At 44.1% G+C, this 23692-nt stretch overlaps 1 protein-coding gene across 5 annotated transcripts in view; it reads right to left on the bottom strand.

Moving 5' to 3' along the window:
* PRRC2B (proline rich coiled-coil 2B) overlaps nucleotides 1-23692 on the bottom strand; it is a 162504-nt gene that overhangs the window by 37750 nt on the left and 101062 nt on the right. For 4 of the 5 annotated variants that reach the window (XM_068248862.1, XM_068248865.1, XM_068248866.1 and 1 more), the window contains exons 12-16: nucleotides 18518-18845; nucleotides 15031-15194; nucleotides 13439-13649; nucleotides 13051-13261; nucleotides 5614-7542 (exon numbers count right to left, since the gene is read on the bottom strand). In XM_068248862.1, coding sequence (XP_068104963.1) covers nucleotides 5614-7542; nucleotides 13051-13261; nucleotides 13439-13649; nucleotides 15031-15194; nucleotides 18518-18845 — 2843 coding nt within the window. The remainder of the gene's footprint in view (nucleotides 1-5613; nucleotides 7543-13050; nucleotides 13262-13438; nucleotides 13650-15030; nucleotides 15195-18517; nucleotides 18846-23692) is intronic. The other variant, XM_068248863.1, reaches the window with a different exon arrangement.

Below are 23692 nucleotides of genomic sequence, written 5' to 3'. Positions count from 1 at the left end.
AAAGGCTTCCTCCAACCCCCTTCAGGCTGTTCGCTCTCTCACTGGCCTCCCAGGCTGCCTGTAATGCCTCCAGTCGGGATCGGCTAGCGGGGATCCGGGAGGACGGCAAGGGAGCAAACAGTCTGAAGGGGGCTGGAGAAAGCTCCAGGTATGAATACATTTTTGTATCCCCCGTCTCAGGTTTCCTTTATGATATTGATTTTCCCAGGAGATTTTATTACTCTGATATATTTCACCGGGAACCTATTGCACAGCATGTCAGAAAGATATTTTACTTCACCACTGAGTGTTTTTCCCCTTCTGGACCAAAGCAGTTTTCACATTTCAGCGCTTCTCCCATCCATGCACCAATAACTAGCACTATTTATCACAATGAAATGATCTATGTTCTTGTTTTTTTCGCCACCAATTAGGCTTTCTTTGGGTGATACGTTTATTTTATTGTAAATGCATTTTAACGGTTGCATTTAGAATAGAATAAACGTTATTACAACATTTAAATTATGTCACTAGTACATTGAATGGTGATAATATTTTATTTGGAAATAAAGGTGTATTTTTTCCGTCTGTCACCAATTACAAGCCCATATTTGGAAGAAAAAAAAAAAAAGAAAGAAAGAAACAGCAATATACCCTCATGACATACATATTAAAAAAGTTGAGTCCCTAAGTCCCTAAACTATTTGTTTTTTTTTTAATTTATTAAATGCCACGGTTTAAAAAAAAAACAAAAACTATTTTTATAAGTGTTTTATTTTGTTAACTATAGGGGGTGGGGGGAGGGAGGGGTTAATTGATGAGGTATTTTTTTTATTGTGGTGTATGTAAGTGTAATTTTTACTATTTGGCCACTAGATGTCCCCCCACTATCTTCCTGTGTGTACTATTAGCACGCTAACAGGAAGTAATGTGTGTTTGTTTTTACTTTCATTTTAGCAATGACCATGGCATTTCATTGTGGTGGTTATTGATCACAGGCACTTAGATCCCATTCACTGATCTGTGTACTGACAGGCAGCGATGAGAATGAGCACAGGAGCGCGCACAGCGGCTATCGCGATTGAGTACGTATATCTATGCCCCTGAGGCTAAGATGAAGTCTCAAGGGGTGTAGATATACAGTAGCAGAAGCAATAAGAGGTTAATAGATTTTTGGTAATAGCCATCAAGAGATATAATAGTCTTATTTTTAAAGCCAACAGAAAGGGTGGTTCTAACCGAAAGAAACCCCTTCACCTAGTAGCAGAAAGTGTAAAAAGAATTAAAGAGAAACTCCAACCAAAAATTTAACTTTATCCCAATCAGTAGCTGATACCCCCTTTTACATGAGAAATCTATTCCTTTTCACAGACAGACAATCAGGGGGTGCTGTATGACTGATATTGTGGTGAAACCACTTCCACAAGTAACCCCCTCCCACAAGAAAAGTTTGAACTTTTGTGGGAAATAGCGGTTTACAGTTGTTTCCAACTGCCAAAAACCATGCAGCAGCTACAGTGTTGTGAAAAACTATTTGCCCCCTTCCTGCTTTCTTATTCTTTTGCATGTTTGTCACACTTAAAGGTTTCTGCTCATCAAAAACCGTTAACTATTAGTCAAAGATAACATAATTGAACACAAAATGCAGTTTTAAATGATGGTTTTTATTATTTAGTGAGAAAAAAACTCAAAACCTACATGGCCCTGTGTGAAAAAGAAATTGCCCCCTGAACCTAATAACTGGTTGGGCCACCCTTAGCAGCAATAAATGCAATCAAGCGTTTGCGATAACTTGCAACGAGTCTTTTACAGCGCTCTGGAGGAATTTTGGCCCACTCATCTTTGCAGAATTGTTGAAATTCAGCTTTATTTGAGGGTTTTCTAGCATGAACCACCTGTTTAAGGTCATGCCACAACATCTCAATAGGATTCAGGTCAGGACTTTGACTAATGCTACGTACACACATGCGACAACGATCGTTCGTTGAGAACGACGAACAAACTTTTAATTGATGAAAGAACGACCTAAGTAAAGTTAGTTTTAAAAGGTGTGTAACGATCTGATCGTTAGAACGAACGTTACATCACGTAAAGCAACTATTGCGCCTGCGCATAAAAATGAGAAGTTTCACGGAGAAATTGTGAAATGCGCATGTCAAGCCTAGTACGATCGTTTCCAACGATGTACTACTTTTGCAAACGATCGTCGTTGGTTAAAATCCGTCGAGACAGAACTTTCTTTTGTAGCGATTTGGCTCGTTCGTCGTTTGCCTTAATAGTCGGTGGTTCGTTTTTTGTAACGATCGCCGTTGGTAAAGATCGAGGAACGATCGTTACAAACGACTATAGTCGCATGTGTGTACGCACCTCAAGCCACTCCAAAGTCTTCATTTTGTTTTTCTTCAGCCATTCAGAGGTGGATTTGCTGGTGTGTTTTGGGTCATTGTCCTGCTGCAGCACCCAAGATCGCTTCAGCTTGAGTTGACGAACAGATAGCCGGACATTTTCCTTCAGGATTTTTTGGTAGACAGTAGAATTCATGGATGTTCTTTTGCTGAAATGCTGTGTTACTTCTACGCCAGATGTAACAGGACACGCACCTTCCAAAAAGTTCAACTTTTGTCTCGTCGGTCCACAAGGTATTTTCCCCAAAGTCTTGGCAATCATTGAGATGTTTTTTAGCAAAATTGAGATGAGCCTTAATGTTCTTTTTCCTTAAAAGTGGTTTGCGCCTTGGATATCTGCCATGTAGGCTGTTTTTGCCCAGTCTCTTTCTTATGGTGGAGTCGTGAACACTGACTTTAATTGAGGCAAGTGAGGCCTGCAGTTCTTTAGATGTTGTCCTGGGGTCTTTGGTGGCCTCTCGGATGAGTTTTCTCTGCACTTTTGGGTAATTTTGGTCGGCCGGCCACTCCTGGGAAGGTTCATCACTGTTCCATGTTTTTGCCATTTGTGGATAATGGCTCTCACTGTGGTTTGCTGGAGTCCAAAGCTTTAGAAATGGCTTTATAACCTTTACCAGACTGATAAATCTCAATTACTTTTGTTCTCATTTGTTCCTGAATTTCTTTGGCTCTTGGCATGATGTCTAGCTTTTAAGGTGCTTTTGGTCTACTTCTCTGTGTCAGATAGCTCCTATTTAAGTGATTTCTTGATTGAAACAGGTGTGGCAGTAATCAGGCCTGGGGGTGACTACAGAAATTGAACTCAGGTGTGATAAACCACAGTTATTTTTTAACAAGGGGGGCAATCACTTTTTCACACAGGGCCATGTAGATTTGGATTTTTTTTTCTCACTAGATAATAAAAACCATCATTTAAAACTGCATTTTGTGTTCAATTATGTTATCTTTGACTAATAGCTAACGGTTTTTGATGAGCAGAAACATTTAAGTGTGACAAACATGCCAAATAGGGGGCAAATAGTTTTTCACACCACTGTACATCACCTGCCAACAGTAAAATGTTCACTGGAGTTCCTCTTTAAGTTCGTTCAAACTGAAGCCATGATACATAAAAGCTAAAAACCATTTTCAACAAAATGTTATCTACAGTCACAGAAATAAAAACAAAAATAAAACAAAAACAACCCATTTCCATGTGGCCACCAGCCTATTTGTAATATCTCATACTGTTAAGTTTACATTATCAAACTAATTTATGAAAGCCCTCTTGCCCGACAACAATTTCGGTCTTTGATGTTGAATAGGTTAGGTCAGAAGTAAGCAGTGTGTCTGCACAATCTTCTCTGCCCCGTTATATGCTCACCCTACTGCAAATTAAGGACAACTGTAACGAGAGGGAAATGGAGGCTGCTGTATTTACTTCCTTTTAAGCAATACCAGTTACCTGGCTGTCCTGCTGATCCTCTGCCTCTAATACTTTCAGCCATAGACCCTGAACAGCATGCAGCATATCAGGAGTTTCTGACATTATTGTCAGATCTAACAAGATAATCTGCATGTTTGTTTCTGGTGTGTGATTCGGACACAACTGCAGCCAAATAGACCACCAAGGCTGCCAGGCAACTGGTATTGTTTAAAAGGAAATAAATATGGCAGCCTCCAGATCACTTATTACAGTTGTCCTTTAACTATTTGAGTGGCAGGCAGCAGGGGGTGGTGGTGGGTGGCATACGCTCCCACACTGATGTTTTCTTACCTGACATAGTTTAAAGTACCCGCAGTGCTTTGATGATGGAGGACCACATACCCCCTTTCCTCTACCCTCCAAAGCAACAGAAATGCAGCCTAGCGAAAGTCTCTGTACACCACATTGCATCTGTCACCAGATGGATCGAGGCAACAATCATTTTGCATATGCATGCACATTCATTTTGTCAGAAACTGCTAGGTTTCATAAAGCTGCCGTCAAAGAAGGAGTTGAGGGTCATGTGATTTTTTTTTAAACGTATAACACAACATCCTCCAGTGAGGAGTAGATGCACTCTCTGCTTGCAAATCGCTAGTATTGAGACACTTTTGTTTGACCTGAGGAAGCAGACTGCGATCCGCGAAACGCATTAATCATTCAAGTTTCTGGTTTCTATTAAAAATGTTATTACTTTTTTTTTGGGCTACCCCCTTCTATTAGAGGTAAGCCTATTTACATAGGTTTTATCCAGCTTACATTATCCATTCCACACATCACATCTTGGGGCGCCTTCTCCCTTCCAGTAATATCCCACACCAACCTCCTATGCTCAAGGTGTTGGCCGTGTAGGTCTGTTCCTTGGAACCCTTACACCCCTTTTTCTTACCCTGGAGAGCGACCTACATTGACAAAGACCAAAGAACCAGAGTGAGGACGGGCTTTCCTCACCAGCCGTTACACTGTGGTTGCTGGTCTTGCAACCTATCCTTGTGAGTATTCTGCACATACTGTTGTTGAGTATCCCATACCCTCAACGAGCTACACTATCAGGGGCTCCTGGTGTCCTGTCTCGTTTTTTGTCTCCTTCGGGAGGTCCTCAGACTCTATTGGTACCACAACCTCTATATCCTCCAGTGCGAGCACTCCCTGAGAAGGGCGAGTTGGAAAAAATAAATAAAAATGTATATATATATATATATATATATATATATATATATATATATATATATATATATATATATATATATATATATATACACACATACACACACACACATATATATATATATACACACTTTCCCCATAAATACAATATAGCCTTTTAAAGGATGCCTGACCTTAAGCCAAGTGCCTAAGGTAAGCACAGAGATATGTTCATACTGGATCCACATACCTCTGTGCATTGTCTGTTCCGCTCCTCATTTCTTCCAGTCCCTGTAATCACTCCTTAAAAATTTGACTTTTGGCCCAAGTCACATTTTCATAGAGGAAGAGGCATGTTCTCCTCCCATCACCCTCCTATGCCCACCTTTAAGTAAACATGATGTGAGGCTATTCAAACCCCTTTCAGGGGAGACCATGGAGAGGAATAGACAAAGCAGAGATAAGTGGATACAGCATGAAAATATCTATGTGCTTAACTTAGGTAGCTTTCATTAAAATAAAGCTGAAATTAACCAACTTGTAGTTTAGTAAATACTGCAGGTTGTTAACAATAAGTTTGTATTTCTATAGAATAAACGTTTTGTAAAAGATCTGTACCTGCTCTTCAGAGAACCTGAGCTCTGGTAGTCACCACGAGAAATTCCGCTGACCTTCATTGGCTTTTCATCGTAACCAGAAGACTCGACCTTGCGACGCTCCATCAGCGGTCTCTGACTGGAGAAACTCCTCTTTGATAACTCTCTCTTTTCAGAAAACCCATTTCCAGAGAGGTTCCCTTCACCATCCAGGTCACCGGGCCTCCTCTCGCTAAAGTCACTGCTCTCTGAAGCGGTTTCCCAATCTTCATTGGCATGCTCAGCATTACGGTAGGGCCTTTCTTGAGGTCCTGGCATTTCTCCTAATGGTAGCTTTGGACGAGTTTGCCAGTGGTCATGTTCATTTGTGGTGCTGCTAATTTCTTCACCACTCCACTGACCTACAGGTTCTCTTTCCTGCCTAAGACGTCGAAACCGTGGAGGCTTATCTTGACGAGGTGGCCTTCGCCTTCCAAAAGATCTTTTCTCTAGACTATCCCTATCTGAATAATCGTCTTGAAAAAAAGATCGCCTATCATCTTGGTTTTCTTCAAAACCCCGGTTATGGTAGGTATCAGCATACCTATAGTCATTTACATAGTCTCTGTCAGTATTATGGCGGGATCCATAAGACTCAGATGGTGCATTATAATCTTGCCAAGAAGTGCTTCCAGGTTTGGAACTCCAGTGAGAGGAGTCCTTGGAGTTGAAGGGTCTTCTGCTGTAACTGTTGCTAAGCCTTGGAGGAAGGGTTCTTCCAAAGGCTCTGGGGGTCCTGGACTTTGAATCAACGCTATTTGAGTCATCGGAGTAATTTCTATTAGACCTCCATGAACCCTGGAAGTCTCCTTTTGAGTCTTCAGATTCTCTTTCAATAAGTGGAGGTTCACTCCTATCCTCTGTTGCTCGCTGACGTCTACGTTTGGGCAGTTCCTCATACTCAGACCCTTCACTGTGAGTTTCACTAGCCACACGCCGTCGAGAAACCTTATTCCTAAAATCTTCAGGAGGATTAAATTCTCGTAGGGCTCGACCTCTGCCCATTCTCTGCCCATTATAAGAGCCAGTTGGGGCTCTTCCACGGAAAGTAAAGTCTTTGAAAGTTTTGCCTCTGCCACGACCAGGGGTCCTGCTGCCAAATGCCTGCTCTTCGTCAATGAATATCCAATTATTCCTCTTGGTCTGAGGGGTTGGATTCATTTCTCGAGAAACTGGCTTACTGCTCCAGGTTCTTTCTGTTTTTTCCATTGGGGCTTTCTCTGCTTCTTGGACACTGGACTGTGGATTGTCCTCTATTGTTGAGCTGGTGTTAGAGCTTATAACAGGGGCTTCCATCTTGGATACAACATCAAGTTTGGAGAGCAGCTTTTCCTTCATTGTTTTAACAGGTTCTTTTGTTTCAGGCTTTGGTTTCTCTAACTCTTTCTCTTCAACCTTAAGAGCCTTCAGAACGGGTTTCTTTATTGGACCAGATCGCCGACTTCTCCCACTATTCTCTGAGTGTTGCTGGTTACTGGTATTGGTTGACTCTATTCGCCAACCCGTTTCTCCACTGGAGTCTTGACTTCCACTGTCTTCCTTCTTCCATGCTGAAGTCCCCACTGGATGCTCATCTTTGGCTAGATCCTCATCTAGACTGCTAGCTGTATCAGAAGACTTTTGATGTGAATAACCCCAGCCATTAAACTGAGCTTTCTTATTTAAAAACTCAGACGTTCTAGACTGCACACTAGATTGTTGCCCCTTAATCATGCCAGACTCTACTGCACTTTCTGTGTGTTGGTATGAGACATCTTGACATCTCCTCTGAGGTGAGATGCAGCGGTTGAAACTCCCACTTGATTTCTTTTCATAAGATGGTAAATATACATCCTCTCTATCTTCTAAGGGTTCATGGTGGGAGTGCGCAGCCTCTGTCCGCTCCCTCGAAGCAGAATAAGAGTTGTCACTCCTGAAAGAGAGGCAAAGATTAAGTTGGTCAAAAACTGCTGCTTTCTATATTAATTGTAAATTTAGCAGAATTTAACCTTTTGACCCAAAAAAGCATTGTCAAGCTTTCATACATTTTAAGATGTAACACTAATAAAAACACTATGACTAAACCTAAAACAATAAAACTGCGTCTAAGGATAGCTATAAATATATATACACTAATACCAAAATCGTCTCCTGATCAGGTAGGTAATAAAAATTATACCAGAGGAACTTTTGGTAGGAGGCGCATACTTACCTAAGAGGGAAGCCTACGGATTTTATAGCTTTTCCTATTGCAGAGCATGGACCCCACGAACATTTCCGACAAGGACTTGTTGGTAGGAACATCGGGGCTGTGCTCCTCTCTTAGTATAAGCGCATCTGAACGAGTACGGACAGACCTCCATAGTAAGCCAGAGCAGTTCATGCACGTCCACGCTCATGCCAGAGCACGGCCCTGATGTGGCTCTTGGCAAGCGGCGGCAGCAGCGAGAAGGACCTGGGAAGCCTATACAGGATCTAGAGTCATTCCTCTTCTTAGGCAAGTGTTTTCTTTTTGCATGCAGTGCATTACCATGCCGCACTCAGTTGTACCACAATGTACCCACTGCAGACATCGAATAGGTGGTGCACAGCAGTGCAGCGAGCCACATTACAGAGCGGCCATCGAGCTGCAATGCACCACTTCGAACATGGTTTTATGGATTTTGTTCCCCTGAAAAGCTCTAAAGACTCCCTCAGTCTATTGTTTACAATTTCCATGACCAGCAGTCTGTACAATATTTGTGATTTTAAGGTCTGCTGCCAGCTTCATCTGCCACCCTCTGTCCTCCATCACTGGACTTATAAGCATTACTTACTTACTGGAACCTGAATCTCAAATCTGTGAGCTGCTCTTTGCTCTTCAGTTCAAACTGCTCTCTTTGCAATTCACTACCTTCTCATCTATGCCTAAAGCAAAGTACACACGGACCCACGGACCAACCTGCAGCCTGATCAGGCATGTGATCAGGCATGTGCAAACAACTTGACGATCAACTGATGACAGGCGGTTTGCCCGATCCAACTGTCTGATCTATGTTGGTCTGATATCGCGCAGTTGGTGTGTGTGTACAAGTTGTTTGAAAGACTTGTACTTGTTTTGAATGTGTATTCCATCATTCCTCTTGCGCGCGCAGTATGTTAATTGAGTCGGTTGTTTAGCCGTCTAGGCGTGTGGACATACAGGTTGTGTGGTTTGTCGTGTTGGTCATGTGGTTGTATGCATGTTGGAGGTGTGTACGAGCCTTAAATCAGAACTGTCATACAGTCAGCGTATGACAGATATGGGATTCAGATTACAGACAGATAAGTAAAGCTCTGTAGTCAGCAGAAGGAAGTTTGCAAAAAGCAGACAAAGCTGTCAATAGTTGAAATATTTAATGCTAAATTTAGGAGCCAGACCGTGATTACCTACCACCACACAGGTAGGAGCACTCTAGTTATTAACAGGGCTGTGGAGTTGGAGTCGGAGTCGATGAGTAATTTTGGGTGCCTGGAGTCGGAGTCGTGATTTCATAAACTAAGGAGTCAGATGATTTTGGACAAAATGCAGAGCCGTGTTAAGTATTAGACTAAGGAGTCGGAGTCGGAGGCATTTTGGGTACCTGGAGTCTGAGTTGGAGTCGGCAGTTTCGTAAACTGAGGAGTCAGAGCCGGAGTTGGAAGATTTTTGTACCGACTCCACAGCCCTGGTTATTAATACACGTCATAATCCTCAAACACTTAAATACTAGTAGCTACAAAGTTACAAATCTTTATTGCACATTTCAAATTAGAATTTGTTAAAACCAACCCCCTCTAGGGGCTCTTTACACTGATCTTAGAATGGTATCATCCAACCTAACAGACTGCTCCAATGCATACAATCCACCAGTATCATTTCCTTCGCTGACAAGCTGTACAGCTCTGCTGTTTATGTGCTGTCCTTTAATCGGTCCTTGTCCTGTGCTAGAAAGCAAGTCCACAATTCAGGCAGATTGAGGGGTGATGTGTTGCTCAAACAATGACCAACTTGATGATTCCAACTAACAGAGGGACTGGTATCTACACCAAGCTTCACAACTACATCATTAATGCCAGTGCTCACTCAAATGTATCACAGTTCCGCTGTGCTGGCAATTTAAGTATCCAATGTTTCAACCAAGTCTTGAAAATATGCCTGCATCACAGACAGCGCTGTGACAGAAGTGAATCAAAATGACAAACCACCGGCTTCCCTGGACTCAACGCCACCTTACAATAGTCAAGAGACTCCTTCACCCTGTAGCCGTATCAAACACCCAGCCAACGCAGCACGTCCGCTGTTGGTGAGGCTCTTGGTGACATCGGCGTGGAGTTGCGGTCCTACACAGATGGGGGTCCCTCCTCTTGGTGTGATGTCACACACACGTGTTAGGCTTGCGTTACACATGCTTCCTCAGAGCTTAAACTGTCACCATGATGACCATTTTATATAGAAGTACAAAAACCGCTTCCAGAAACGGCTTCTTTTGTTTTTACCCATCAATATGGTATAGGTTTTCAATGCAAACACAGCATCCAAAGTAAAAGGATCAGACACCCGTTATACACCTCAGGCCATTTCCAAAGGCAAGGATTGTGATTAGCAATCATTTCACGATGTTATAGTATCCAAGAGATGATCTGTCACCATAGAGCCAACGACTTGGAAATTACGTCTTTTGAGCGACCGGTCAGTTTAAAATGTATCTATCAATCATGTGGGGGAAGGATCCATCAACAGTTCCACCCACACAATTTTGTATCGCACTAAATAATAGATCAGGAAGTGCTACCTGAGCTATGTCTATACTAACAGATATCAGGGCTGTGGAGTCGGAGTCGAGGAGTCGGAGTCGGGGCAATTTTGGGAACCCGGAGTTGGATTCATTCATTTCATAAACTGAGGAGTCGGGGTCAGGAGTCAGAGTCAGATGATTTTTGTACAAAATCCACAGCCCTGTTAAGTATTAGACTAAGGAGTTGAGGAGTCGGAGTCTGAGCCATTTTGGTTACCCGGAGTCAGAGTTGGAGTCGGAGTCGTGGTTTCATAAACTGAGGAGTCGGAGTTGGAAGATTTTTGTACCGACTTCACAGCCCTGACAGAAATATGACTTTTTATACAAATCTGTTACATTTAAACCAAACCCATTTTCACCAAGTACGAAACGGTATTAATATTACTATGGATTCAAAAAGCAAAGTTTAAATCACTATTCAAGTCCATTGGTTCCAAAGTGTAAAGCAAAAAAATCCATCTGCTTTCCATTCTCAGTTCCCTTCCCTTCCTGGTTTGGGAAGCTTCACAATTCCTTTTAAGCTTTCATTGCAACCATGGTGACAGGTCTCCTAGTGCATTGCGACAGGACTACTCCTCTCCATCCACAATATTACCCACATCTCAGAAATTATTTTCCTCAATTCTCTTAATTTTTCCTATGCAGATTTTTTTTACACAGGCATGTCAGCATATAAATCTTGTTAGTCCTACGATTGATGAAAAAATGTATTTCGTAGACCTTTTCAAAATTAGACTCGGTACAAGTTTTTACTTTTTCCTCCAATTTATAATATGAGCAATGGCCACAAGCGTACATCCTCACCGTTCTTTTCTGTAATTCAGTTTACCAATTTATTATCAATGAATTATCTCATTGAAACGTCAGTTTTTACCAATTCACCCTCAGGAATCAGCTCTAGAACTAATCAGCATTTGTCCAAACGCCCTCAATTGTGGCCTGTGGGAACCATAATTTGTAATTGATCGTATGGCATGGGAAAGATCTTGGCTTCATGACCAGAAGATCTTCCCTAGGTCGCTCTTTAAACTTTTTCAATGAGGACTCCAAAATATCCGTTGGAAAACCCCTCACCTGCAGCTTCACCAATGAATCATAGGTTTCCTTTTCAAAGTCTTCTTCTAAAACACAACTCCTCCTCAATCCTGTAAACTGTCCAGTGGGTATACTTAATTTTTGATGTCCCAAATGGAAACTCCCAAAATGTAAATCTGCATTTCCTGCTGTCTATTTCCTATATGTTTTAGTTTTAATTTTGTCATCAATTCCAAAAAAGGTCAAAATCCCATCTAGATCCAAAAACTCTATTTGTCATACTGAAAGCGTATGTCAACCGTATTTGTCGTTGTGGTTTAGTAGGCCTGAAAGATAAATTGAATTTAAACCGAATTCGTGATCACCAAGATCACAATTTTGGAATCGTCAAAGCAGCAATTTCTGTGATGACATTTCCACATGGGAAGTTTGAAGAAGTGGCTTCAAACTTACCCCAAGTTCGGGCGGGTGTGGCCCGCAGCATCGGCAGTGCTGGACATACCTTCCGCACGAGTCCAACGCTGTCTTGTCCTCTATCGCCGTCTGCTGGCTCTTGTGCACGTCATACTTCCTGGTTCCTGTATGTGACAAGACATACAGGAAATATGCCGTGCATTAGAGCCTGCAGGAGGCAAAGTGGATAGATGAGCATTGCTGGAAGGTATGTACAGCACTGCCGCAGCGTGGGGGCACAGGGTGGGTGCAGAGAGAGAGACAGAGCGAGCAGAGACAAAAGGGGCACAAAAACACAAATGGGAAGAGAGACCGGCCCAGAGGGGACACATAAGAGAGACAGGGTGCAAAAAGAGAGATGGGGGCAGAGGCGTGCAGAGAAGGGGGAACAATGCTCGATTTGACGGAAATGGTGAATTGAATCGAAATTGCGATTTTGGACAGAAATCGCTCAATTCAATTTTTTCCTAAAATCGTTCAGGCCTATGGTTTAGTTCCTTAAAGTCAATTGATCCTCAGTTCCCCGCCAGACCAGGAGGACATCGTCTGTGTAGCTCAACCACAGGGCCATGTTTGTGCCGAAGGCCGGACGCTGATCAGAATCGGTCCTTGCCCACCAGCCCAAATGCACACAAGTGGCCCTCGTCGAAGTCTCCCTGGCCTGACGACAGAACCTCCCTCCAAATCTAAATCAGTAAAAAGGTAAAGCTTTAGGTCAGCAGAGGGAAGTTAGGAAAAAGCAGACCAGCCCGTCAACAGCCAGAGCTATGAACGTTTATTAAACAAAGTGTCTGCAAAGTCTTTGGTGGATGGAGGCACTTCGCTTACATACATCCACCGTCGTTTAATGACCCGATCGTTTACCATAACATCCATAGTCTTCATATCATTGACATCACATCATGTGGCTATGACAGATTTCACACAATCTGTCTCTGTGTATGTAGCGTTATGCATTTTGTTGAATACTTCAAATGAAATGAACAGGAAATTATTTTGAAAGCAATAAAAGGTTCAGTTTAGTTTATACAGATTATACCAACTGATCACACTAGAAGCAGTGATTGGCTGATGGCCACAGAACAGACTATACAAGTTTAGGTTAACTCTAAAAAAAAGGAAACAGACTCACTCAATTGAATAAAGCAGCGGCTCACCTGCTGTAGCCCACATCAGCCGCGTTGTCCATCTGCTTCTGCTGTGGCATAGAGTAAGTCTTGCTCTGCATGTGCATGTACCCATCCTGGCTCCACGCCGAGACGGATTCTGCAGACTGCGGCCTGCGCTCCGATGAAAGAGCAGACTGGCAATCATCAGGCTGGCAGCTTCCGCCCATAGATTCCTGCTGAATCATGTGCTTCATCACACCTGAAGACAAGACAATCAAGAAAAATATTAGAGCCCTAATTCACCCTTCCCAGATTTGTCAGAGTAGGTTAATTCAAACCCTATCTTCAATGAAAATGCGACTTGTGTGCACCAGCAGGTGGCATCAGCGAGCAGATTTACAGCAAAACTCTACATGATTATACACCGACCACCTACCTGGAGGATGCAGGGATGAAGGATAGAAGTCCACAGCAGCAGCGCGACCCTGAGTCATCCGAGGGTCCATGTAGGAAGGCATCATCATCCAGCGAGGATCAAAGCCCAGCATCTGGGGGTGGTGGGAGTAGAAGGTGCGTGGGGGGTTGGAATGGGTAGACGCCACGTATGCTGCCTGCTGCTGCCACTGCTGCATCTTGTATAACTGTTCCTGAAGGCAGACAAGATCACAAACATGTATCCGTGCTGTATTTACTGCAAGGACTTTACTATAAGGACCCTTTCAAAAAACAAGGCATTTGCTTTAGTTTTTCTGCAGGGCTTTCAAACCACAATGACCATTCACATACATAGGGTCTTGAAGCCTATATACATTTTTTATGGAAAGGTGGATTCCCCCCCCCCCCCCCCCCCCCCACACACACACACACACACCCCATATTCTCACTAGCTCTCCTTTGAGACTCCAATATGGAAGTCAAACTGGAGTTGCCAACTGAGGTCCTGCTATTTCCTGGAGGACGGCCTGGCCTCCTGCAATCATTACAGTGGCAAAGTGGATAGTTCTCACCTTGCAGCTCTACGTCCTTGGATCAAATCCCAGCCAGGCTACTATCTGCAGAGAGCTTGTATGTACCCCCAGTATCCGCTTAGGGTGTCCTCCGGCATTAAACAAGTTTAATGGGTTTTCCCTCAAAATTGGCCATAGACTATGAAATAAGAGTATGGTAGATTATAGAGTGATGAGACTACATACCAGCACTCTGAACAGCGCTGCGGAAGATGTCAAGGCTATATAAATAATACGTTTTTGGAGGGGGTGTAACACACCAGGCACTACCTAATGAAGATGTGGGTGCTCTGCATTGTTGCAAATGACATTGTAGTAGGAGTTTAGCCAGCCTGTCACTCAACCTCCATCCTATATCTATGGGAAGCGCTAACATCAGAACAGCCAGTTTGCTCAGTTAGTGCATAAAGTGAATCTAGGGAGGGAACATGCCATGCATGAGCGTTCTTCTGGGAATGGGCAGACCTCAATCGCACGTGCCCAGTACTATTGCACTCGCCAATGAATGGGAGAACGCCAGAAAGAAACCTATTTGAGGCACACTGAGCTGAATAGGTAGAGGGTCCCTATGCTGCATCGGTGGGCTGTAGGAGATTAGTATTTTTAAAGGAAAAAAAATCAATACCTGGGGTTTCTGCCAGCCCCCTGAAGTTCCTCCGGTGTCCCCCTCTAATCCTGGATATGCAGCACCATGCTGTGCCCGTCCTCTGTCGCGCTCCTGTGGCCGGGAGTGCTCGGTGCTTGCAGAATAAACTGCGCATGCGAAGTGGCTGGCGAGTTCGTCAGTTGGCTGTATTATTGAGGGGGACAGCGGAGGAACGGCTGCGTGCGAGAGGACGGCGAAGGACCAGGAAGACTTCAGGGGGCCAGAAGAAGGAGGTAAGTCCATGGGCATTTTTTTTTTTACTTTAGGTTCTCTTTAAAGTACATTTCAGCATCACAGATCATGCAAAACAAACAACTCTCCCTGCGACAAACTGTCTAAGACTCTGGTCAATACAAATCAGATCGGCACACTTACCTGCTGCTGCCTCTGGAATCTGGGCGGTATGAGTTTTTGGTGCTTGCCGAAATCCTGCACGGCGGAAGTGGATTCAGTGTATTCTTCCTCACTGCTGATGTCACCCCTGGGTGCTGCAGGGGGCTCCTCCTCCAAATTATCTGACGGGGCTTCTAGGGAGTATTCTAAAACAAACAAAGAGCAATTCAAATACTGACCATAGCGAAAATCAAACACCTTATCCCAGCTGAAGACCTACCTGCCCTGGTTCATGCATTTGTATCCTCCCGCCTAGACTACTGCAACGCCCTGCTAATCGGATCTACAGATAAGGTTCTGCGCCCCTTACAGCTAGTACAGAATGCTGCAGCCAGACTCCTAGCCAATGCCCCCCGCAGCTCACACATCACCCCAGTACTGCAAACTCTTCACTGGTTGCCAGTAAAATGGAGAATCAATTTTAAGATCTGCCTGCTGACATTCAAGGCTCTACACACCACATGGGACCCAAATACATAGCGGATCTATTGGAACTTTATGCCCCTTCACGCACCCTCCGCTCTGCCAACAAGATGAAGCTGGTTATTCCCAGGATACACTTAACATTTGGTGCTCGGGCCTTTTCCTACGCAGCCCCTACTCTATGGAACTCACTTCCACAATCAGTACGAGAGGCTCCTTCTCTGGACAGCTTTAAAAAAAGGCTAAAAACTCACCTTTTTTCCCGAGCCTTTGAGACTGCATAATGCAGGGTCACAGCGCTTTGAGTCCCCAGGGAGAAAAGCGCTATATAAATATTATTGTTATTGTTACACCTGTACACAAACTTATATTTGCCCACCAATCGTCAGCTGCACAGTGTATAATATCATACAAATCCAGCCCAAGAGCTTCAGCTGAAGTTCAGATGATGGCCTTTCCACAGACCTGTATCTGCTTATTGTCCATCAGCCCTCTAACTCGCAGTGCTGCCAGGCATACTCAGACTTCGGATCAGCGGCAGCCGGTGCCCACAGTGATAGCGTCAGCAGTGCACAGAGAGAGCCGCGTACACAGGAAGTGTGCAGTGTTGTCACTTCCTGTATTTGAAATTGAGATAGTGTCCAGTGCAATAAGAAGGGAGTTAGTGGATAGCAGTCTATGCTGAAAGTGTCCTGAGTCGGAGGAAGGTGCCGGAAGAGACAGACACAGTGCATGGAATACAGTGTGAACAGCCAAGTGAGGATGGACTGCAAGTACCAGGAAGCAAAAGAAAGTTACAGTGACCATAAACAGCAATGAAATCAAACAGGCACACATTCAGAAGGAAAGTATATCAGGAAGTCAGAGCACTTACTGAGAAGAGTGCAGCCCAATAGCCCAGGTCCACCGCGTCACCTATAGCGATTTACCAATGGGTCATGAAGGTCACTTCCTTCATTGGAAAGGCTGTGTGGTGTGTGCTAGTCCTGTGTGTCGCTCACCCATGCTGTTTGTCTGTCTGCCCGCAGGCATTCATTGACCTGGATCTGTTCATCGGCTCGCCCGGTCAGCGCTCGCACTCACAGAGCTGCTCCGCATATTCAGTCTTCGGATCAGCAGTAGTGAGCGGTGCACAGTGAGAGCACCATAGATTTCAAATACAGGAAGTGACATCACTACTCCCTTCCTGTATACGGCGTTCTTGCTATCACGGTGGGCACTGGCTACTGCAGATCTGAAGTCTGACTATACCTAACAGTTCTGCAAGTGAAGAGGGAAGGACGAAAATGCGAAAATTCAGATCCCTGTATGCGGGCAGGCAGATGAACAGCACGGTAGAGCGACATACAGGACTAGCACACACCACCACAGCCTTCCCAGCGAGGGAGTTGACCTGCATGACCCAGCTGTGAATAGCTATAGGTGACGCGGTGGACCTGGCTGCTTGGCTGCACTTTCCTCAGTAAGCGCTCTGACTTCCGGATATACTTTTCTTCTGAATGTGTCCCAGTTTATTTTCATTGCCTGTTTATGGTCACAGTATCTTTACTTGCGGTCCATCATCCTCAGTTTCACTTGGCTGTTCACACTTTATTCCAGGCACTGTATTGGTCTCTTCCTGCACCTTCCTCCAGCTCAGGACCCTTCCAGCAAAGACAGATATCCACTTCTTATTGCACTGGACACAATCTTTTTTTTTTTCCAAGTATTTTTACAATGTAGCGCTCAGCACTTTAATATTGATTAATCACTGCTTTGCAGTATGAGACGTGGTTATTTTGTCCTTCTGCATGTGCTCAAGCCTTGTGATCATTTGGTGACTTTGGTATTACCCAAATTTTCATAAAAATAATTTGATGGTACTTATCCAATTTGCTATACTTAAAGGACAACTGAAGTGAGAGGGATATGGAGGTTGCCATATTTATTTCCTTTAAGCAATACCAGTTGCCTGGCTATCCTGTTGATCCTCTGCTTCTAATACTTTTCAGCCATAGACCCTGAACAAGCATGCAGATCAGGTGTTTGACTTTGTCAGATCTGACTGGATTAGCTGCATGCTTGTTTCTGGGGTAATTCAGACACTTCTGCAGCCAAATAGATCAGCAAAGCTGCTAGGCAACTGGTATTGTTTAAAATCTAATAAATATGGCAGCCGCCATATCCCTCTCACTTCAGTTGTCCTTTTAATGTTCTATAATGTTCTGGTGGGAAGCCTTGTGAGCCTAATTTATAGCAGTGTCTTCCCTTTCAGACAGACAGCCCTCTGTGGATGAAAAAGAGAAGGCCCTCCCAGGCAGAAGTTTTTAAAGGAAATAAGGATGGCGGCCTCCATATCCCTCTCACTTCAGTTGCCCTTTAATTCTTTACGGGCGTTGCACATGGCTACTTAACTCTTGTTAACTAGGGAGGCCACGTCGTCTTAATTGTTGTACTTATCGGTTATAGTGGCAATTAAAGGATAACTGAAGTGAGAGGGATATGGAGGCTGCCATATTTATTTCCTAGTAGGCAGTATCAGTTGCCTGGCTGTCCAGAAACATGCAACAACAGTGCTGGGAAATGTGGGCGCATGGCAAAGCTGAAAAACCCTGCTCATGTCACAGCGGTGATACTTACAATTCCTCCGCAAGGACACCGTGGAAACTGGGGAAAGGGACTAACAAAGCATTCCCATACATACAAGGTCCTCGAAGTACTCGGTTTTACTACTAATATTAACGTGAAGCATATTTATCACTGTTAACATTCCTATTGTAACAGTACAGGTGGTTATATATTTTTGGGATTAGCTGGTAAAGGGCGATATTAGGAACCCTGAGGTAAAACCGTAAGGAACATAATGAGACAGCCCTGGCAAGTTTTGAGAGAGAACTTAAAGTAAGAGCTGAAGGGACACATAACCCGATCACAACACTACTTAAACCAAGAGGAATGTAAAGTAAGCAGGAGGAACATTTCAGCATATCCCATCCCTGACCGAGCGCCTGTCCCCACGGACAGTAGCTGACTACAGAACTCCAGCAGACCTCATATGAAGCCGTACCTCTTCTGAAATTCTGTGCGTTCTCCTGACTGCAGCTCCGGTCTGAGATGGGGGACCTGGGATCTTCGTTCTCCTTGTTCTCCAGCCGTCTGGGGGTCTCGTTCCCAGGTTTTGGGACTTGTTTGTTCTTCAGGTCCAGTTGCTTCAGTTTAGCTGCACAAGCGGCAAGCCTTTCCTCTCGGGCGCGGCGTTCCTCTTCCTCTCGCCTCTTGCGAGCTCGCTCCACTGCCTCCGAGATCTCAGACTGTACAAACTTCTGTCTGGGAGGGGTCTTCTCCTCTTTCTCCTCCACAGATGGCTGGCGCAGCACAGCGCAGGGCACAGGCTTCTGAAAGCAAAGACACTGCTGTAATTAAGGCTTACAAACGCTGGCTTCCCAACAGAACATTAACCTCTTCAGGACAAAAGCAATTTTCCCATATAAGCGCTGCTCCCATTCATTCGCCAATCAATTTATTACTACTTATCACACCTAAATGATCAATAAATTGTTTTTTTTTTCATGACAAATTAGGCCTTTAGTGAGTGTTAATTTTGTTTAGTAATTACCTTATTTTCTATATTAAAAGAAAGTTAAGGGAAAAAATAGAAAAAAAACCCAAATTTCTTAATTTACATCCATTATACCTTTACAATAAACAGTGCCAACTAAACCCAATTTCTCCATTTACATCCACTATACCTTTACAATAAACAGTGCCAACTAAACCCAATTTCTCCATTTACATCCACTATACCTTTACAATAAAAAGTGCCAACTATAAGTTAAACCCACACATTTTATTTGCTTATGCATCCTGGTTATTACAACATTTAGATTACGTTCCTAGTACAATGTATGGTGACAATATTGTCAATTTGGAAATAAAGGTGTCTTTCTGTTTTTTGCTTTCTCATTGTACACTATCTATTATAAGACCATATTTGCAAAAATAATAGTAATATGCCCTCATGGAATACATTTATTTTGTAAAAAGCGAAGGTCTTAAGGTAACAATATACCGGTATGTGTTTTCTTTTATATCCTATCACTTTGTTTTCATTTTACAAGTCTTTCATTTTGGTACAGAATATGCAGAATTGAATTCCTTTTGATTCAGTTTGTGACTAAAAAGAATACACAAGACATAGGCCTCAACCCTAAAACTCTCTAAACTCTATTCTACTACTTACCATGGTTAAAATATTACCACGTTTGTTTTTTTGGGTAGAAATTTTTCCAACTTTATTCATAATTTTGAAAATTACTTTTTTTATGTTGGATGGAGTTTGTCCCTACCTACCATATTTTTTTTCATTTCCACTATAGCGAATCCGCATATAGGCACTGCATGCGAATTCGCATAGGCAATACAAGTGGATGGGATTGTTTCCACTTGTGCGTCGTGCGGGTGCGTTTTGGTGTGCAGGGAAAATCTGCACGGCAGAGCCGTCAGATTTCGCATGCGGCAGGAATGCGGGTGAATCGCCCGCAATGCTTTTAAAAGGGAAATCGCATGCGGCTTTGTCATGCGGTTTTCCCATGTAAGGCTATAGAACTTTACACAGGCAGTGACATGGTTAAATTCGCCTGCTTCCTAGCCATGCAAAATCGCGGGGAAAACAGCATGCGGAAACGCATCCGCATGCGATTTCGTCCGCGGTGGAATCCAGGCGATTCAGCAACGCAACAGTGGAAACGAGCCCTAAGACACATCAAAATGCATTCTGCCACTCATCACAGTCAAAATGTGCCTCATTTAGTAACAACTACACTGGACGTATATATACTTCCTGTTGTCATTAAGTGGTTACAGTGTACCTGAGACGGGGCGGATATAAAAAAAAACTAAACATAGAAGACAAGACAGGGATGGCAAGGAACTGATCAGCCTGAATGGGGCTGGAGGAAGCCTGAGGTATGTAAAAAAAACATTTTATATCCCCAGTCTCAGGTTCCCTTTAAAACCAATTCAAGAATATATTTTGTTTTTAGATCGTGTGTAAAAAGGTTAAAACACGTGTTTTGAGTTTCACTGCTGTCAGTTCACTGTCCCCATCAGAAAGAATTTCTTTGTAGAGTAAAAAAAAGCAAATGTGCGATCAGATTTTACGATTTCCTGTCTCAGGGTCTGCCAGTTTTCATATTAAAGGTTACTTGAGGTGACATGAGGAGATAGACGTGTATGTACAGTGCTAGGCATACAAATACTAAAACTAGGCTGTGTTTCTTCTTTAATTCTTCTGCCTGAAATAGTTAACATTTAAGTATGCATGTGACAGTTTCACGCCAGTCAGGACTTTAGCTTAATTTTCATTGATACGAAATTACATCCATAAAACTATTTAAAACTATTTTCTTGCTGAGTACAGGAAGTGGAGAGAGCAGGGGCGGATCTCTCCAATGGGGACACAGAACACGAAAAGGTAGTACCTATCCACTCTATTCATGTCAAAGAAACTGGAACTTGCCAAGTAGAACTTTAGGAAAGAAAAAAGGGTCTTTGATATCTTGGGGTACATTTTGGGAGGTAAACACCAACTTCTTGGTTATGAGACTGGGTCACTAAAAACAGGGAGGTGAGATCTCTGCAATGGGAATATGTAAATCTGGCAAAACACTTTCTCTTAGCAACTTGGGGATGCATCTGTACATTTGGATGTCAATGCCATTGGGGCTCCCAGTGGGGCCATTCCTGTCATTTACTGTCCCAGTTGCCCAACAGAAGGGGGAAGGACAGACATTCTAACTAGTATCTATATCCAAAACTAAATCGAAAAGTTTGACCAGAAATCTACTTTAGCTCATGTTAGTTTTAAATATCAAAGTATGAGTTTGAGATGAATTACTAAGTAAGTAGCTTATCCTGATCGCTTTCCGCAGAGTATTAAACAAGTGAATGCTACTACAATAAAGTCTGTGCAGGGGATTGCCTGATGATGGGTAGGTTTAATTCTGGTTGCTTGAAAGTTCAAGGTAGCGGGCAGCACAGTGGCGTAGTGGTTAGCGATCTTGCCTTGCCAGGGCACTATCTGCTCAGAGTTTGTATGTTCTCCCTGTGTCTGCGTGGAATTCCTTCGGGTATTCCGATTTCCTCCCACATGCCAAAAATATACAGATAAATCTATTGGCTTCCCCCCAAATTGGCAATAGATTACAATACATAAACTACACATAAAATTGTTCAGACGATTATAGTAGGGATTAGATTGTAGAAGATGTCAGCGCTATATAAATACTAAATAATAATAATGTTCAAGCAACCAGGGGCCTCAGTGTGCCAATTTACCCTCTGCAGATCCTTCTCCCCCACTGATGCAGAGCAGCAGAAAACACATACCAGGGTTCCAGGCCCCACCCTCTTCACATCTTACAGTTGTCAGCAGCTTTGCTGCATCCTCCATACAGCTCTGTGTGCCTCAACGCAAGTCAGGTGACACATCGGGAGTCCATGGAGTATGCAGCAAAGCAGCTGACAGCTGGAATGCTAGGTACACACGTTTAACATGTCCGATCTGATTTCCGATCGTTTTCCATAGAGGTGAATGGAAAACAAATCGGACATGTTGGAAATGAGCGATCTGACAGTAAATCTGCCAGAAAATCTCATCTTGTGTACCTAGCATAAGGAAAGGTGCCTGGAGCGCTGGTTATGTGTTTTCCGCTGCGTGCTTCTCCACATTACTGGCAGAGGGCTATGCCCCCAAGGCCCCCCATATGTGACTGTTACTTGAAAGTGCCAGTTGCCCAAGTTCTGTTTCATGAAAACTCTACTGTATGTATGTAAATTACCTCCTAAGTTCGGGTAGCTGATCCCTATTCCTTCACCATATCCGGAGCTTGGGGACTCCACTTCCAGGTTTTAAATAATGCCATTATTACAGTAAGGGTTTAGAAGGCAAGTCTTTATGCTCGGTATCTGATAAAGGGAATTGCTATTGAAAGCTAAGCCTTTAAAGGAGTCGTCAGGCAAAATGGAAAAAAAAAAAAAAAACAGCTTTACTCACCTGGGGCTTTCTCCAGGCCCTTGCAGCCGACTGTCCCACGCTGACCGCTCTTGCTCTCCGCCGCCGTCCCGGGCTCCCCACACGCTGTTCAGGCCGACCCTGAGGTCGTCCTTACTATTCCTGCAGAAAGTGCCGCTGTCAATCATGGCCACGTGGTCCGCGGCGTACTGTGCAGACGCAGTAGTTCTGCGGCTGTGCAGTATGCCGCGGGCAACATGGCCATGATTGACAGCGGTGCTTTTTTTACGCAGCCACAGTAAGGATGACCTCGGGGTCAGCCTGAACAGCGTGTGGGGAGCCCAGTACGGCGGCAGAGAGTGGTCAGCGTGGGAGAGTTTGGCTGCAAGGGGCTGGAGAAAGCCCCAGGTGAGTAAAGCGGTTTTTCCCCATTTCGCCTGATGACTTCTTTAAGAAGCTATGATTAGTGGCAAGGGCACTAACATACAGTATTCAACCTTAAAGGGATACTGTACGGGGGGGGGGGGGGAGGGGGGTCAGGGGAAAATGAGTTGAACTTACCCGGGGCTTTTAACGGTCCCCCGCAGACATCCTGTGTTGGCGCAGCCACTCACCGATGCTCCGGCCCGCCTCCGGTTCACTTCTGGAATTTCAGACTTTAAAGTCTGAAAACCACTGTGCCTGCTTTGCCGTGTCCTCGATCCCGCTGATGTCATCAAGAGCGCACAGCGCAGGCCCAGTATGGTCTGTGTCTGCGCAGTACACTCCTGGTGACATCAGCGGGAGCGAGGACACGGCAACGCAGGCGCAGTGGTTTTCTGACTTTAAAGTCAGAAATTCCAGAAGTGAACCAGAGGTGGGGCCGGAGCATCGGTGAGTGGCTGCGCCAACACAGGATGTCTGCGGGGGACCATTAGAAGCCCCGGGTAAGTTCAGCTCATTTTCCCCCGACCCCCTTACAGTATCCCTTTAAGGCTGAAAGTGCACTAAATCTCAAGTCTATGAAGTTTTGAAGACATCCTCACTTTAAAGGAATACTGTAGGGGGGTCGGGGGAAAATGAGTTGAACTTACCTGGGGCTTCTAATGGTCCCCCGCAGACATCCTGTGCCCGCGCAGCCACTCACCGATGCTCCAGCCCCGCCTCAGGTTCACTTCTGGAATTTCTGACTTTAACCACTTCCGGATACCGGGTGGTTTTGCTGATCGGTGCTGCGTGGGCTCTCCAGCC

This window comes from Hyperolius riggenbachi, chromosome 8 (assembly GCF_040937935.1).
Source record: "Hyperolius riggenbachi isolate aHypRig1 chromosome 8, aHypRig1.pri, whole genome shotgun sequence".
NCBI lineage: Eukaryota > Metazoa > Chordata > Amphibia > Anura > Hyperoliidae > Hyperolius > Hyperolius riggenbachi.
The sequence above is the reverse complement of the archived record's forward strand: the minus strand, read 5'-3'. Positions and strand labels throughout refer to the sequence as shown.